This window comes from Neovison vison, chromosome 1, assembly GCF_020171115.1.
Source record: "Neovison vison isolate M4711 chromosome 1, ASM_NN_V1, whole genome shotgun sequence".
Taxonomy (NCBI): domain Eukaryota; kingdom Metazoa; phylum Chordata; class Mammalia; order Carnivora; family Mustelidae; genus Neogale; species Neogale vison.
Window position 1 is genome coordinate 171,431,476 of NC_058091.1, and position 14,977 is coordinate 171,446,452.

The following is a 14,977-nucleotide window of genomic DNA, read 5'->3' on the forward strand; positions in this document are numbered from 1 at the left end:
ATTCCCACAGGAGTTTAATTCCCTCAGGAGCTATTTTTTGGGTGCCATTTTGAATGAATAAGCTTTCTGGAATTCATCATCTATAACATGTAAAACACTGTAAACTATTTTCCAAGAAAGTGGCATTGTTCTCTAAATCAGCATTAATAAACCTTTTCAGGAGAATACCCATGTTAATCAGATCATAGGACAACTGGGCAGACTTTTGACCAGCATCTTTTATATGAAGTTCCAGCTAAAGTGTTACAACTTAATAACTTTTGAGATGAACTCCAAGGTAAGCATAATAGATTAATTCCTATAAAAAAAGGTTATTTGGAGTCATCTTGCACTTAGTGGGTTCTTTCTGAAATCTTTTTCTACTGTGAGTGGTAACCGATATCAATAAAAAAATAGTTTTTTATTAGGCATATGTTCAAGAACAAAACACTGCCATTCAGTTAAAAAGCTAGAGTACAGCGATCAGTCTTTTTATTATTCGGCTAAAAAGTATGGTGTAATAAGACATTTTTTAAAACAACAAAACCAGTTTTTTAATGGACATGCTGATTTGATTTATTGCTCGGCTATAATTAATATCCTCTGGAATGAATTGGAATGAATTGGTTATAACAAGGAAACAGGCGCCGGCACTTGACAGCAACAGCACTGACACACTGGCTTTCCAACACACTGTTTTTTCTCTCTGATATTTAGAAGATGATTCCTGTTACTTCTGCCTGGTTTGGGGCCATCCACACCTAGCCCCACATGTGGGGTCGTGTTTCTGGGCTATCCGACCAAAGGGTCTTTGCACAAAGATGAGCATGGATAAAAAGCAGTACTTACTGTGACAGTCTCCCAGGCCCTCTGTGCTGCCATGTTCTATGTCCTGTTCAAAAGTCAGTCTTAAAAAAAAAAAAAAAAAAAAAGAAAAGGGAGAAGAAGGAAACAAATTCAATAATGCACGTCCTTACTCTGGAATGAGTCTGAAGTTTCACTCCAGAAATGAACATGGTTTGATAAACTGAATGGCAGGTGCAAAAAAAGAAACAGATAACAGCTGGAAAATCTCTCTGAATTTTATGGAAACAAGTCTTTATGGGACTCTTCAAAGAGAAGGCAGGGTTTAAGCCACTAATACCGATATTATTCAGGGAGCTAATTAGTTGGTGGATTATTTATATGCTTCTTTTATGGATTCGTTGAGCATTTCTTAAACGTTAGAAAAGTTTAAATCTTAACATAACTTTTTTTTTTTTTTTTAAGATTTTATGTATTTGACAGAGAGAGATCACAAGTAGGCAGAGAGGCAAGCAGAGAAAGAGGGAGGAGGAAGCAGGCTCCCTGCCTAGCAGAGAGCCCGATGCGGGACTCGATCCCAGGACCCGAGATCATGACCTGAGCTGAAGGCAGAGGCTTAACCCACTGAGCCACCCAGGCAGCCCATAACTCTTTTTTAAAATATTTTTACTCCTTTATTTAATAGAATGATCACAACTAGGCAGAGAGGCAGGCAGAGAGAGAGGGGGAAGGAAGCATGCTCCCTGCTGAGCAGAGAACCCGATGTGGGGCTCGAGAGACCATGACCTGAGCCAAAGGCAGAGGCTTAACCCATTGAGCCACCCAGGTACCCCATATTAACCCCTTTTTTTTTTTTTTTAAAGATTTTATTTATTTATTTGACAGAGATCACAAGGAGGCAGAGAGGCAGGCAGAGAGAGGAAGGGAAGCAGGCTCCCTGCTGAGCTGGGAGCCCGATATAGGGTTCCATCCCAGGACCCTGAGACCATGACCTAAGCCGAAGGCAGAGGCTTTAACCCACTAAGCTGCCCAGGGGCCCCTAAAATGTTAACATAACTCTTTATAAGTGATATAGAAGTCTATAAATTAAAAAAAAAAAAAAAAGAAAGAAAAAGAAAAAAGAAAAATATGTCCCTAAAAAAAAGAAAGAAAAAAGAAAAGAAAAAGAAAAGGTCTCTTTCTCTTTCCTTTTCCTTGACTCCAGCACTGTTTTCCTAGACCCTCATCTGTTTCTTTGCCTAGAAAAGACCTGTGTGACAGTATGTTCCAAAGAACAAATGGCCAGGGGCCTGTAGCACCCTCGAGGGGTGTGGTGGTACATTGTGCCGAGACCCCCAGAGACCCTGCGACCCTGTGACCTTGAGAACCTTGCCTTATTACCTCATACTTGCCCACAAGCTCACTCTTCTTTCAGACCCCTTTGGTTACCATTGGGCTGCGCAAGGTATATAACAAGACCAGTCTCAGCATCTCTTTTGATTTTTGAAAGAAGCACGCTGGACTCACTCGGAGGAGTACTGTCCTTTTTGTGGGGACGCTCTGTGCTCCTTCGCACAACATTGTTGACACTCTGTTTTGCAACTGCCTTTAGAGTTTATTTTATGGACCGTCTAGGAGAACCATCTGGAAAGTCACAGCCTTGATCGAATCATTCACTGTGTTTGCTTTCCAGTGTTTTTCTCTGTTAAAAATCAAATTTGTATTCCAAAGATAAAGATTTTCAGAGGTATCGGAAGCCAGGATTCATCAGGCTCTGAAGGCCGTTTTCCAAAGGGAGTTCCACATGTTTTGAGCAATGAGATATAGATGTAGATCCTTAAGGGAACAATTTTGGAGTTCAGATGTTGACTTAAAAATTACTTTCTTTTTAAGATTTTATTTATTTATTAGAGTGACTGCACACAAGCAGGGGGCAGGGAGCGAGGGAGAGGGAGAAGCAGACTCCCCACTGAGCAAGGAGCCCAATGTGAGGCTTGATTTCTGCACCCTAGGATCATGACCTTAGTTTAACCTACAGAGCCACCCAGGAGCCCCTACCTAAAAATGATTTTTAAAAATCAGTCTTATCACCTCAGGTCATACCTTGAATATAGAAAGGAGATAAGTCATTTCTTAGCTTCCCTCCCATAATTTGTGACCTTTACTCCTTCACCTCAAGGGTTCCCAGGAAAAGATACAAATCTCTAACGCCTAGTATATCAGCATTGCTACTTGTGAAGTGATCTAATCAATGAATCATGAGGCAGATTGTCAGGTCGGACTTGACAACTGTCCTGAGTTATGTTTGTGGGAATACTTTCCCTCAAATTAGCGTGTGGTGGTCATCAGATCTGCTCTCCTGCCTCTCCAGCTATTCTAAAATGGGAGAGGAGGCTCAGAGTGATGCCAAGATGGTTCTTTGCCCTCTAGGATCTGGGGACATTGAAGGAATGGTTCAGATAGAACTGTGCTGCCATATGGCACCTTCCTTGAGTTGCCCTAACTTGTCAAGGACGTGCATGGGATTTCATGTCCACCAAAGTAAAGACAGAAAAAACAAAACAAAACAAAACAAAACCTTCTAACTAATGCCATCTAAGCATTTAAAGCCAGGGTAACAATTTTATGCACCAAAATCACAGGCATGATACACTGGCCTGATCTAGCTGATCTGCTGGACAACTGCCAAGAACTGATTGACTCCCTAACGAGTAATAGGGTCAGCTGTTCTTCAGTGCCTGGAATGGCTTATTGGACTCGCTGTACCGACGCATCGCTGAACAAATGCTCTGTGACCTCTTCTCAGCCCTGCACAGTCCATTAGAGGAGTTAGTTTGGCTGTGGCCGGACAGACCACAGCACTAATCTAATCGGGACCCTGTTGCGCCTTTCCTCTACTGTTCCTACGCTGCTGCGATCAAGGCGTGCACCTTCTTGTTCCTCTCTTCAGGGAATACTTAGAAGCCCACTGTGTTTCTTTTCCCTGTGTTTTTCAACAGTTTGAGGACGGATGATGAATCAATTGAAAATCTGCCACATGTGATGATGGCATGTTCTGTGAATGGGAAAAGGAAGGAGGGGGGTGGCAGTCCCACTGATGAGGTCTGTGCACAGAAGGCTGGGTGGCAGTGGGGTGACGGTGTGTCTAAGATGCATGGCAGCCTAAGGCTGCCTTACCCTCCCGCACAGCCCAGGCTCCTTACCTGCTGCTGGGTGATAGGTGGGCGCAGGCACCACCTTCCTTTACCCACCCGCAGTACGGGTCTCTGGAGGCGATGCAGGTTCTGCGGGAAGAATGGGACCGTGAGCTACTGGGACTGCTCTCTAAGCACTGTGGACCTTCTCAGGGTCAGCGAGGTCAGATACCTACTTTTTACACTTCCCGTGTCGTTCACACCGGCCAAGGGGAAGCTTTATCACACAGGTGGAGAATGCAACATACAGAGAGCTGCTGGCTTTGTCCAGCTGCATGCCCATGATCCTCTTGTCCTCCACTCCGTCGTAACTGCACCTGGTGGCACAAGGCAGGATGGTGCTGCTCAGAGTCTCTCTGGAGTCTGCTCTCTTTCTCCTGATATGCCCTCCCACCCCGCCTCCCAGCCCACGGGGTGGTGTCTTAGTCTGGTCTCACTGAAGGTGAAGCAGATCCTTTAAGTTGTCCCCCTCCCTTTTGTGTGTATTTAAATAAACACACACATTACTGGCAAGGAGAAAACAATGCTTTTTATGAACTAAAGTATTTTTTGCAAATAATATTAAAAGTCACCTAAACATGCTATCCTCAGATAGTCTCTGAATGAAAAGGATCATAATGACCAATAATTACTAAGAAAGAGCCAAAGATTCTACGTACTTTTCAGGGTTATAAACGCTCATCTCCTCCAGGAAAAGGCTGTCATTTAGGAAACCACTGTTTCCTACCCTGGCCAAGAACTTCAAGATGATTCCCTTCTCTGATCCCAGGAAAACCACAGTGTGATTCTGATATGGGCCGGCAGCAGTGTCCACTGCAATCTTGGTCAGGCGGTATCTAAAATGACAGGATCACGGTTTTTAGCTCTTTTGTCGGTCTGTCATTAAAGGGTCCCCGTTTCCACTTCAAACAGTTGTGACATAGCTTTCTAGTAATAACCCCAAGAAAAATACATGCATGTAGATAATGTTCTCAAGCTGTTCTGGTCCTTTATTTCCACATGCGGAGCATTAGGATGGCTCCAAGGGGAGGACGGAGGTATGTGTGGAGGCCAAGTCACATAACAAATAGACAGCCATCGCCATCTGCAACCGCTCAGCGGTGATCTCTTCCATGAGCAGCAAGGAAAGGCTGAGGTCTCCCAGGAAGAGGGGAAGAAATACTAACCAAACTCACTGAACATTTCATTAACCACTGTAAAGGCAAGCAACAGAGACCAATTTTCCGTACTCTGCCTCTGAAGTGCAAAGCCTTGTCAACAAATTGGAAGGCTTTCCACGTGTACATAGAGGGGCTGAGAAAGTGCTGAGGGATGGGAAGGTGGCGTGCTGATGGCACTGTAAATAAAGACAAGGACATGCAGGCCAAACAGGGTCCATCTGAAGCCGTAGATGAAGGACATCAGGCCTTTGATAAGTCCTGTCGGGCACCGTCTTTCGCGGGTATCTCTCAGCCATTGGCCACTCGGTGGATACCTGTTTGTGCCAAGCACTTTGGCGGAAACCAGAAAACACAGGCCCTCCTACAAGTTTTACACCACAGTTTCCAGTTTATGGGCGAAAGCCGTTATCGTCCTTTAACATCTTCCCTAACGTCACTGTTTAAAAAATGGTGTAAAGACGAGTAACATTTTGTTTGTTGGCTGCCACCAACAGGATGGTACTTGGGAAATCCTGTGGAATGGTTTGGAAAAAAACTCTAAAGAGATACAAGAAGGAGTATTTAATGCTAACATAAACTTCTGATCAGCTGTCCCTTCTCTTCTGGCCACCCCTTCAGATTACAAATGGTACAGTGTGACTCCCTCACTCTTGCGTCCTTGTGCAAGTGCCGTCCATCCCCGGTCTGTCTGACAGCTAACAAGCTGGGGACAGGACTTGGATGGGATCTGGAGCACGTTTTGCAACCATATCCAACCACACATGTATTCATATCCATCGACTGGCTCTCCTTCACTGCTTCTCTGCTTTTGCCCAGAAGGCTCTCACCCGGAAGGAGGAATCTTTGTTCCCTCTAGTTGCTGGCACGGGTCCTCTTAGCCTGGAGATATCAGAACTCTTCCCACTGGGAATGTGGTGATGGGGGTTTGGTGGCAGACCCCCAACTGGCCAGCATTTCCTAGCCAAAGCAACACCAAGGATAACAGAAGATGTTTGTGGCATTTCAGATCATGATGTACTGGCAGGTTCTGTGAGCATGAGATGGAGGAAGGAACAGCCCGGTTAGGGCGTGATCTTCTTGACACCCACCTGACCATCGTCCTCAGGAACCACGGCCTGTTGATGACAGAAGGCACGGCCTCATCCATGAGGGGGTGGGTTTTGATGAAGTTCAGGGTATCATCGGGAAACTCATTGGAGGTTGTGTATTTTTCTAAGGATGATGAGCCTGCGCAGCAACCTGGCCTGGAAAGAAACAAAGAGAGGGAGCTTTTTTTAAAAATGCCTTATGGCAAATTCTTTGAACTGACTCCTTCCCTAAGCATCTGGCATGAGGGAGAATATGCTGTAGGCTGAGAAGGGGAAGTTGAACGGTGCAGAATGCCACCAAACAAAATAGGCTTAGCTTCTCTCCTGGCTGCCTCATTCCATATCTAAGTTGCAGCCAGGGCAGCCTGGCTTCCCCCCAGAAGCCCAGACCAACCTCCCAGACAGTGACGGAGCTTCAGTCAAGGCGGGAGGTGTGTGCTCTGCCCACATGGCAGGAGCTCCGCTGCCCGTCCTTAAACCCTGCTGGACATCCTTTAGGCATATTTGCTCTACCAGAGGAGAGAAGGCAGCTAACTTCTGCACGATGTAGAAGACAGAGGTGCCCTCAGAGCGGCCAGCCAGCGTAGAGCCCAGCAACACTCACTGTAACTGGCTCTCTTTACCTGGAGCTCCAAGAATGTGTAGGGTTTGTCTTTAGTGTTTTTTTTAAATTTTTTTTTTTAAAATATTTTATTCATTTATTTGACAGACAGAGATCACAAGTAGGCAGAGAGGCAGGCAGAGAGAGAGAGAGAGGAGGAAGCAGGCTCCCTGCCAAGCAGGGAGCCCGATGCGGGACTCGATCCCAGGACCCCGAGATCATGACCTGAGCTGAAGGCAGCGGCTTAACCCACTGAGCCACCCAGGCGCCCCTGTCTTTAGTGTTTTTGATTGATTTGGGCAGGTATGAAAAGCCAGTTACACTGAAGATTCTCTCCTGAAAGGTCATTTCTTTATTTCTGAACAGTGACAGCAGAAAGTCATCTCTACAAGCAGTACCGTGGTTTCAGGAGTCTGCGGACAGCCTAGTAAAGTCAGGTCAGGGAAACCCGACCCCAGTCCTGTCCACACCCTGTCTCTGCCTGCTGGTTCAGGAGAGTACACTGGACCCTGATAGCCCTGGCATGATCCAGCCTCATCTATGCACTGTTTTACGGCACTAACACAGCCAGTCTGTGAAAGCATCCTGATGTCGGCCAGAGGCACAAGGAGGCCCGTGGAAGGATGGGGAGAAACCCATTGTCACCATCTGAAAATCACAGTTTGTGTCCTGGCGATAGCTGGCTGTCACCGTCTTCACACATCAAGGGGAGCAGTCTGTGAGTATTCCTTGGAATCTCACTCCTCCAGCCTAGCTCCCCTTCCTGCCTATTTGCAAAGTAGCTAACTTTCCCAGGCAGTGACTTTTTGGGGATCTCTCTGAGCCGGCCACAGTGTGCCTTTTTGCACCCGGTCTGCTCTCCGTGAGTAGCAGCGAATACACACGGCAGATAATTCGGGTGATGAAGACCGATGAACCACAGAGGGCTTCCTGTGGTTGGGGGGGTGGAGGGAGCTGGGTAACATTACCTAAGTCAGTTCAGTTGAATGGACTGGCCAGCTCTGTGTGGGGGACTGGTGGCTGGAGGAGAGTGTTGGAAACCAAAAAAAAGGAAGATACTGGGCTTTTCTGCAGAAGCTCAAAAATTCAGTGGAGGAAGCTGGACACACACGTTTCTACAGACCTTAGATAGCCTGTGTTCTAATGGAAGTGTGCAGCGCGTGCTCCATGGGGAGGGCAGGCGTGGAGGCGGGGCAGAGTCTCATCCTGTCCCTTTGAAAGAGAACGAATTAGCTGACTCCGTGCGAAGATTTCGCAGAGGTTACACAGGACCAAGAGGTCTCTGCATTGTCCTGGGACAGCAGGTTCCCCATGAAAGCAATTCTGGGGCTCTACATTTTGGTGGAGGGATGTGGAATATGTCTGGATCCATTAACAGACTAGAACCCAGTAGAGCAGAGCAAACACGATGGTCCACTGTACCCACTGGTCTCTACCCACCCTTGCCCCGGAGTCCTGGATGCAGCTCTGATCCAGCCTGGTTACAGAATCCAGGGATCACCATGTATATTTCACATTTGATTAGGGTGTGAGGACGTGGGTCTCTGTAGAAGGACGGGAAAGCAGGGTGGAGTGGTGGAAATAACCTACTCAGGTCTGTGCACTTGCACAAGACACATTCTGCCTCTCCGGGCCTCCCACTTCCCAACCATACACCAGCAGGGCTGGACGGGATGGATTACACTGGATAAGCCACTGGGATAGAGGTTAAATAGAAGACTTGAGCCTTGTTCTGAATATAGCTAGAGGTAATGCTGAGTTTAGGTTAAGGGGATGAAGGCAAATGGCCCTCTAGGTCTTTCTGTTGTTCCAGCATTTATATCTCTGGGGCCCCATGGAGGGTACAGGTGTGCGGTTCTCTAAGACATTCACTGTCAGAGGACCAAGGTGCCCATTTTTTGCTGTTCAGAATCTCCACAGAAATATTTACACATACCTGGGCTTGGGTACTCGTTCATCAGGAACTGGTGTCCAAGTGGAATCTGGAGACTTCTGCTCTTTGAACCTCCCCGTGAAAACATTGGCAATGTCGAGCATGTCGTAGGCACACACTGCAGACCCCGGGATGCTGTAACATAGCATTTCATGCTGCATTACTTTCACAACTGTTACACACGCAGCTTGGAAAACAGACTCCAAAGCACCTCTCCTGTTGTGGGCACTGGAAATTTCAAGTCTGCACCCCAATACTGTAAGGAACGCTGGTATACACAGGGAACGTTTCCCTGAATCATGTTTGCCATGGGTGGCTTTAAAGAAAAGACTGCTTACCAGCAAAGAGGAAAAAACCTCTTCCTTTGGTTATTGACTTTGGAACTGCGTTTGTTCATAACTGGTGGTTCAGAAATTCCCTGAATTTTCACTCACTAACCTTAAAGTCTTTGAAAAATGTTTTACATCTCTAATATTGGGGTACATTTGAAGTAAAAGTGTCTCCATTGTCCACTCATTGCTTTTTTGTATTCGGTTTATTCCATTCAGAGACCCCAGGAGGGGAATGCATGTGTGGGGAAAGCACGCTTATTTTCTGTTTGCCCACTGCCCATTTCAAGTTTTACTTCCTGTTTATTTGCATCAGACAAAGCAGCTTAAGCCTCTAAAGCACCAATGTTTTGCAAATAAAGTGCTCTATTACGTGCTAAATAATAATAATGGTGGTAATCTCTACCTGTAATTACATCCTTCTCTGGTACTCTTGGAAGGACTGGGGGGGTTTTTAATCAGTGGGGAGGAGGCATGAATTATTCATTCATTTGAACCCCTGTTTGTCTCTAACTATGGTCATTCCTTGATTTTGATCAAATAAATGGCTGGCACCAGCTGGCCGAGAGCGCTCACCAGACTTTGAGGTAGTGACCGAGGCATGGGCGGGAGCACCCGGGCCAAAGACCGGGCGCTGTGCACGGTGACTGCGCTGTCCAGGGCAGAGAGACCCGTTTAGTCTTGACTTCGCAAATATTGAAAGGATATGGAAATCACTTCCTAAGTGATTAGGGGAATTTTCTGCCATCTTTAATTTCATAACACGGTTATTGAAGTATTACTAATAAAGCAAGAATTAGAGGATTAGAAAGCTTGTTTAAAACGAAGTGGCAGGATGAATTTTCAAACATGTGGACTGTATATACATTGTGTATAGAATTGGGTAGATAAGACAGCGATCCCTTTGGTTTTGGAATCTTAGAACCCTAGCATTACTTACTTAATTTTGTGAAAGTCTTTTCACATCTCCCTATTCTAACAGTAACAGGGATACATAATATAAATATTGTGGTGAATAGGATAGCTACTGAAGTATTTTATGAGGCATCTCATAATAACTAAAGTTACCCTAGAGTTCCATAATCTTCCCAAGGTTAGAATCACTTGTGAAATCCTTTCGTCTTCCTCCTTTACTCCCTCCCACCTTCTGTTCATCTTTCCTTCATTCATCCTTTCTTCCCACCGTCTGTTCCTTTAGCGTGTATTTATGGAATCCCTAATCTCCAGCAGCAAATGCTCAATAAATGACAGCAGGTCTCCACTAAGACACGTTGGTGGGACTGGCAGACCTGGCAGAGGAGGGCACGAATGGGCACAGCACATCTAAGAACTACCTTTTAGCTCCAGCCCATAAACAAGTGCAGCTGGAAGAGGGGAAGGGCCTGACCATGGTGGGACCGCTATGCTCACCAGGGAACTTGGGTTTTGTCCCCAGGGCAGAGAGGAGCACCTAAAGAGCTTGAAACAGCCCTTCCCGACCAAGTTTTCGTGTATGGAGGATGGGGTGGAAAGGGACGAGACCAGAGCCAGTAAAACCAAGGGCACACTCTATAGTTGAAAATGGGTACGTGCATTGTTATCCTTTTCTCATTTTACTGAACAAGTAAGGTTTCTGAGAATGCATAAGCATGTACTAAGTGGGGGCTTCCTAGGGTACTTCTAAGAAAATACTTTAAACGGAGTATCTGTAATGGACAAGAGTCAACTACTGTGTTGTGATTACACGATATCTCCCCCTCAACTCCCCACCTAGCCCCCCATCAAACTAGAAACGTGCTCTGAAATTCCTCCAGCCCCTGCATTCCCATGTACCAAGACAGGTTCTTTTTAAACAATCCTAGATACTTGGGTTCCAAAGTATGAACAGTCACGGCCTAGATTTTGTATCTTTTCTGTGCTCAAGCCTAAAAATCCCTGCAGATGTTTAAGCTCACTCGGATGGAACTGAACACATCTCGCTGCATTATGGACTCATATTGTCACGTGTCTTCCGTGGAGAGCTCTTGACTCTCGCCCTCCAGCTAACTGAGGAACGTTAGTGTGTTCTTCGGTGTGTTCTGCTTCAGACTCTCCCTGGTTTGTAAGCATTTCTGTGTGCCGTCCTTCAGTCTCCTCACGCAGGTGCCTGTCATATGGACACCCCTCAGCTTCTTAAAAGTCTTCATCAAAAGGATGATTAGGATTGCAACAGTGTTTATCCAGAAGAGGGGAATATGGAACATCCCAGGTTCTCCACAGAAATGAGAAAGATATTCCATGTTTTAAGATTTTATGACCATGTCCGGTCATACAACAGTGCTAGGACTCTAAGGTTTAAGGTTTGGTAGAGCTTAGTACCAGGGAACTCTGCCTGACTTCCTCCTATTTTTTAATCTCTGTACAGTTCTGCTCCAGGAAGAATTTTTAGTTTGTCATTAGATTACTCAAAGCCTTAACCTAAGTAAACATGAACATAGGAATGAACAGGCTGCCACCATTTCTAGGTTCATTGCTGGATGATTTGTAAGTCCTCACTCAAGCCTCCGGAGTCAGTGGCGGTTGGGGTCCAGGTTCCTCGAACAGGGTAATAAGCAGGGCCCCTTAGGTAGGGTGCACGATGGACTTATTGGAATCTCACATGTCACTCTGTAGCCTTTAAATACATTTTCAGTGGTTTCGCTTCCAAAGTTTTCAAAACAGTCATAGAAATATTTGAAGTTACACAGAACGTTAGATGACCTTGAGGAGGAAGGAGGAATGAACGCTCTTGAGTTCCAGGGGTGCCTCTTTCATCTCCTGACTACTTGGACCAGGTGACAGAATTGAGGTTAGTTTCCTCAGGTGGTAAAAGAGGGCAACAGTATTCAGTTTCTGGTACGACTAGAGAGATTCAGAAATAACACGAGGCATGTTTCCTTGCGAGACATAGAAATAGGAGATACCGTTATAGTTTATCTAATTACTTCCCCTAAAATCCTAATCTAATAATGCTTGTGACTGACTGTTAATTTGTTGATGAAAACCGAGTGTTAAGTGCTTTTAACCACAAACAGCGGGCGGCATGTTTGGCGTCAGTTGTGAAGCTTGTGCACTGGGAGAGAACCCCCCCCAGGGAAGAGGAAGCCGGGAAGGACCCGCAAGGCGAGCACCGCCAGGGCATGGTTACCTGTTATAAGGTGTGGAGAAGGTTGCCAGCACGACATCGCGCCCATTGATACGAATCACATCCGTGACCGCTTGGAGTATGTTAAAATAAAAATGAGAGTCTCCAGGAACCGAGCAGTTGAGGCGAGCCTTCAGGAAAGACGTCCACTGTTTCTCCAGGACTCTCTGAGACCCCCCCATGTCATTCTTACACACCTGAGCCACTCTCGGAAAGACTACCTGCAGAGGAAACACACCCGGGACAATCAGATGCACGCAACCTGGCGAGATTGTGGTGGAATTTGCCTTTCTTCGAAAACAGAAACACAACAAGGTGCTTAATTTAATCCCATTTTTCTAAAATTAGTGGCAAAAAAAAAAAAAAAAAAAAGGCGGGGGTGGGGAGACTCACTGGAACAGTATGTTTTGAAAGATAAGGCTGTGGTATTTAATACAGAGCCACAAATCCTTCAGGGGATCAGCTCCCAGCCAGATAAACTCATTTCCATACAGAATGCTTAGCTTTTTATTTCCTCAAACAAAAGCATACTTGGAGGCGTCTTCTCTGCCATCCTCACTGGCTGCCTCGAGGCCCTCTCAGGCTCCCTATTCCTCAACCTTGCCAGCCGCTGGGCACTGACTTTGTGCCCTCCAGCTTCCGGACCGCGACCCACCCTGTGGTAGAGGTAACTGGAGTGGACATTCAGTAAACGTTCTGCTGTTTTTTGCAATAAAGACAATCAACACTCTCAGTTTGCTTAAAGGTGCTGGATATTTACTCTCCTCCTATGGAACAGCTCCGTTGAAAAGAAAAAAAAAAAAAAAAAAAGAACAAAAAACGATGAGTACACTGGGAAACCACCTCTCCAGACGCTTGAGACTCAGTATGAAGTCAACCAAACAAACATCAGTGGGTTGCATTTTCAGTAGAGGCGGTTCAGAGGTTCCCTGTGATCTGGGACTGTGCTGAAAAAGGCTCCCAGGGCCCCAAGGCAGAACTGTGTTTGTTGCCACCAGTCTTTGACTGAGTCTTGTCAAAATGATGACCTTGAGCTTAGATTTCTGGTTCTTCTTTAAAGGTTATTCGTCACAACATTGGGGCGAGTGAGACTTCACCCTCCTTACCTTTCCCATGGTGTTGTACTCCACAGCTATTTCCCTGAAGAAGAAGTAGATGTAGTCTCCATAATCCACTGCTTGGACAAAGTACGGCTCTATAGGCAAATGGCATTTTAATTGGGGACATGTCACACAGAGTTAAAAGAACTTCAAATCAGTCGCAACCAGAGACATGGCATTAATTAAAAGTGTAGGGCCATTAGCCATGGGGTTAACGTGAACCATTTCTAATGACCACACATGCAAGTGCTAGTGATTCCAGGAGGCACTCAAGCCTACCAATTCTATCTTTCAGAAGTGGTTGCAATGAACAATGAAGAATAAATGAATTTTCATATGTCTCTAATTTTATTTTCCACAAAAATCCCTGCATCGCATAAGGGATTTTGTACACGTCTCCTTGTGAACCCTGACTCATAAAGGGTCGTGAATAGCTTTTTTCCTGCTCCCCACCACCTCCAGGCCCTTCCATGAATGAAATATTCAGTTCCTTTCATGTTGGACTCTGAAATGAGAGCTCGAGGCAGGAAAGATGAATGTACTGTATTCTGTTGTAGTGACATTGGTTGTTGTGTTAATACTCTTGAAACTCACGGTAAGTGAAAGAGGGAGGTAAAGAAATCAGTTGGGGCAAAAGATGGCATTTCCACCTTCCTGTCTGTCAGAAGCCATTACTAAAATGAAACTACAGTCTGGTCTGTCCAGGCTCTAAATCTCCCTTAAGCTACGTATCTCCACCCCCACCCCCATCCCCCTCTTCTCTTAATTATTTGTTCACCTTTCAACCATTTGGAATCATGCTTGACGGTCCGTAGGGTTGGGCTGTCTCCAAGACTCCGGTAAATGACTGCATCGATGGCAAGGAAGTCAGTCACTGTGGCTGAGTATAGTTTTCCATCTTAGAAGAAACAGAAAAGAGGTGAGCAGGGTGGGAACAAGGCGGTGGGTGTGGGGGGAATAATAGAGACATCCCCCGGACGGCTTTCCTACATCAGGCAAATGAGATAGGACAACTGGGAAAAATCCAAGAGTCGCTGGGAAAATACTTGGCCCGCATTCCTAACCATTTTAAATTAGGATCTTGAGAGATGAAACATTTTTCATTTTTAAATTGCATGGCAATTTCTGAGCAGCAGCAGCAGCAGCAGCAGCAGCTCAGGGAACAGGGCAAATGAAAAATGTTGTTTGCTTCACTTGATGAGATGGACCTTGGCTGGAATCTCAAGGCTGAGGGCCCCTGGATGCTGTTGCTGCCACCACGCTGTGGCCCGCTGGATTAGGTGGGAGCCCGGGGAAAGACAGAAACTGACAGTATCACCAGAAATGTGAAATATGAGAAGTGATGGGAGTCCTTAGCCTGGGCAGGTGCGGGGAGTCAGAAAGAGGGGTTTCAGAAGCAAAAAGAAGTGGCTGAGTTGCAACTTCGATCATGAGACTCGTTGCTTCTCTTTACTTCAGTCGCGAGAGCCACGGAGCCCTGCCTATGGAGCTTCAAGAAGAGATACTTACTTCAGTGTTTCAAAGTCCTAAACCGAAAACATTCTGACACTGAAGATGCCAAAGCAAGGAAAAAAGGGGAAGGGATGCCCCAGTTCAGCCTGGCCTTTGTTTGAGAACTCATGGCTTTTGGGGGATGTGCTTTAAAGGTCTATCCAAGGCAGAAGAGCA

General features: G+C 45.9%; 1 protein-coding gene across 3 annotated transcripts in view; it reads right to left on the reverse strand.

Moving 5' to 3' along the window:
- The window catches only part of SEMA6A (semaphorin 6A), a 128,125-nt gene that overhangs the window by 31,528 nt on the left and 81,620 nt on the right, over nt 1-14,977 (reverse strand). For all 3 annotated transcript variants that reach the window (XM_044263290.1, XM_044263307.1, XM_044263298.1), the window contains exons 8-16: nt 14,088-14,207; nt 13,316-13,404; nt 12,213-12,430; nt 8,742-8,873; nt 6,205-6,360; nt 4,616-4,792; nt 4,133-4,273; nt 3,966-4,046; nt 829-887 (exon numbers count right to left, since the gene is read on the reverse strand). In XM_044263290.1, coding sequence (XP_044119225.1) covers nt 829-887; nt 3,966-4,046; nt 4,133-4,273; nt 4,616-4,792; nt 6,205-6,360; nt 8,742-8,873; nt 12,213-12,430; nt 13,316-13,404; nt 14,088-14,207 — 1,173 coding nt within the window. The remainder of the gene's footprint in view (nt 1-828; nt 888-3,965; nt 4,047-4,132; nt 4,274-4,615; nt 4,793-6,204; nt 6,361-8,741; nt 8,874-12,212; nt 12,431-13,315; nt 13,405-14,087; nt 14,208-14,977) is intronic.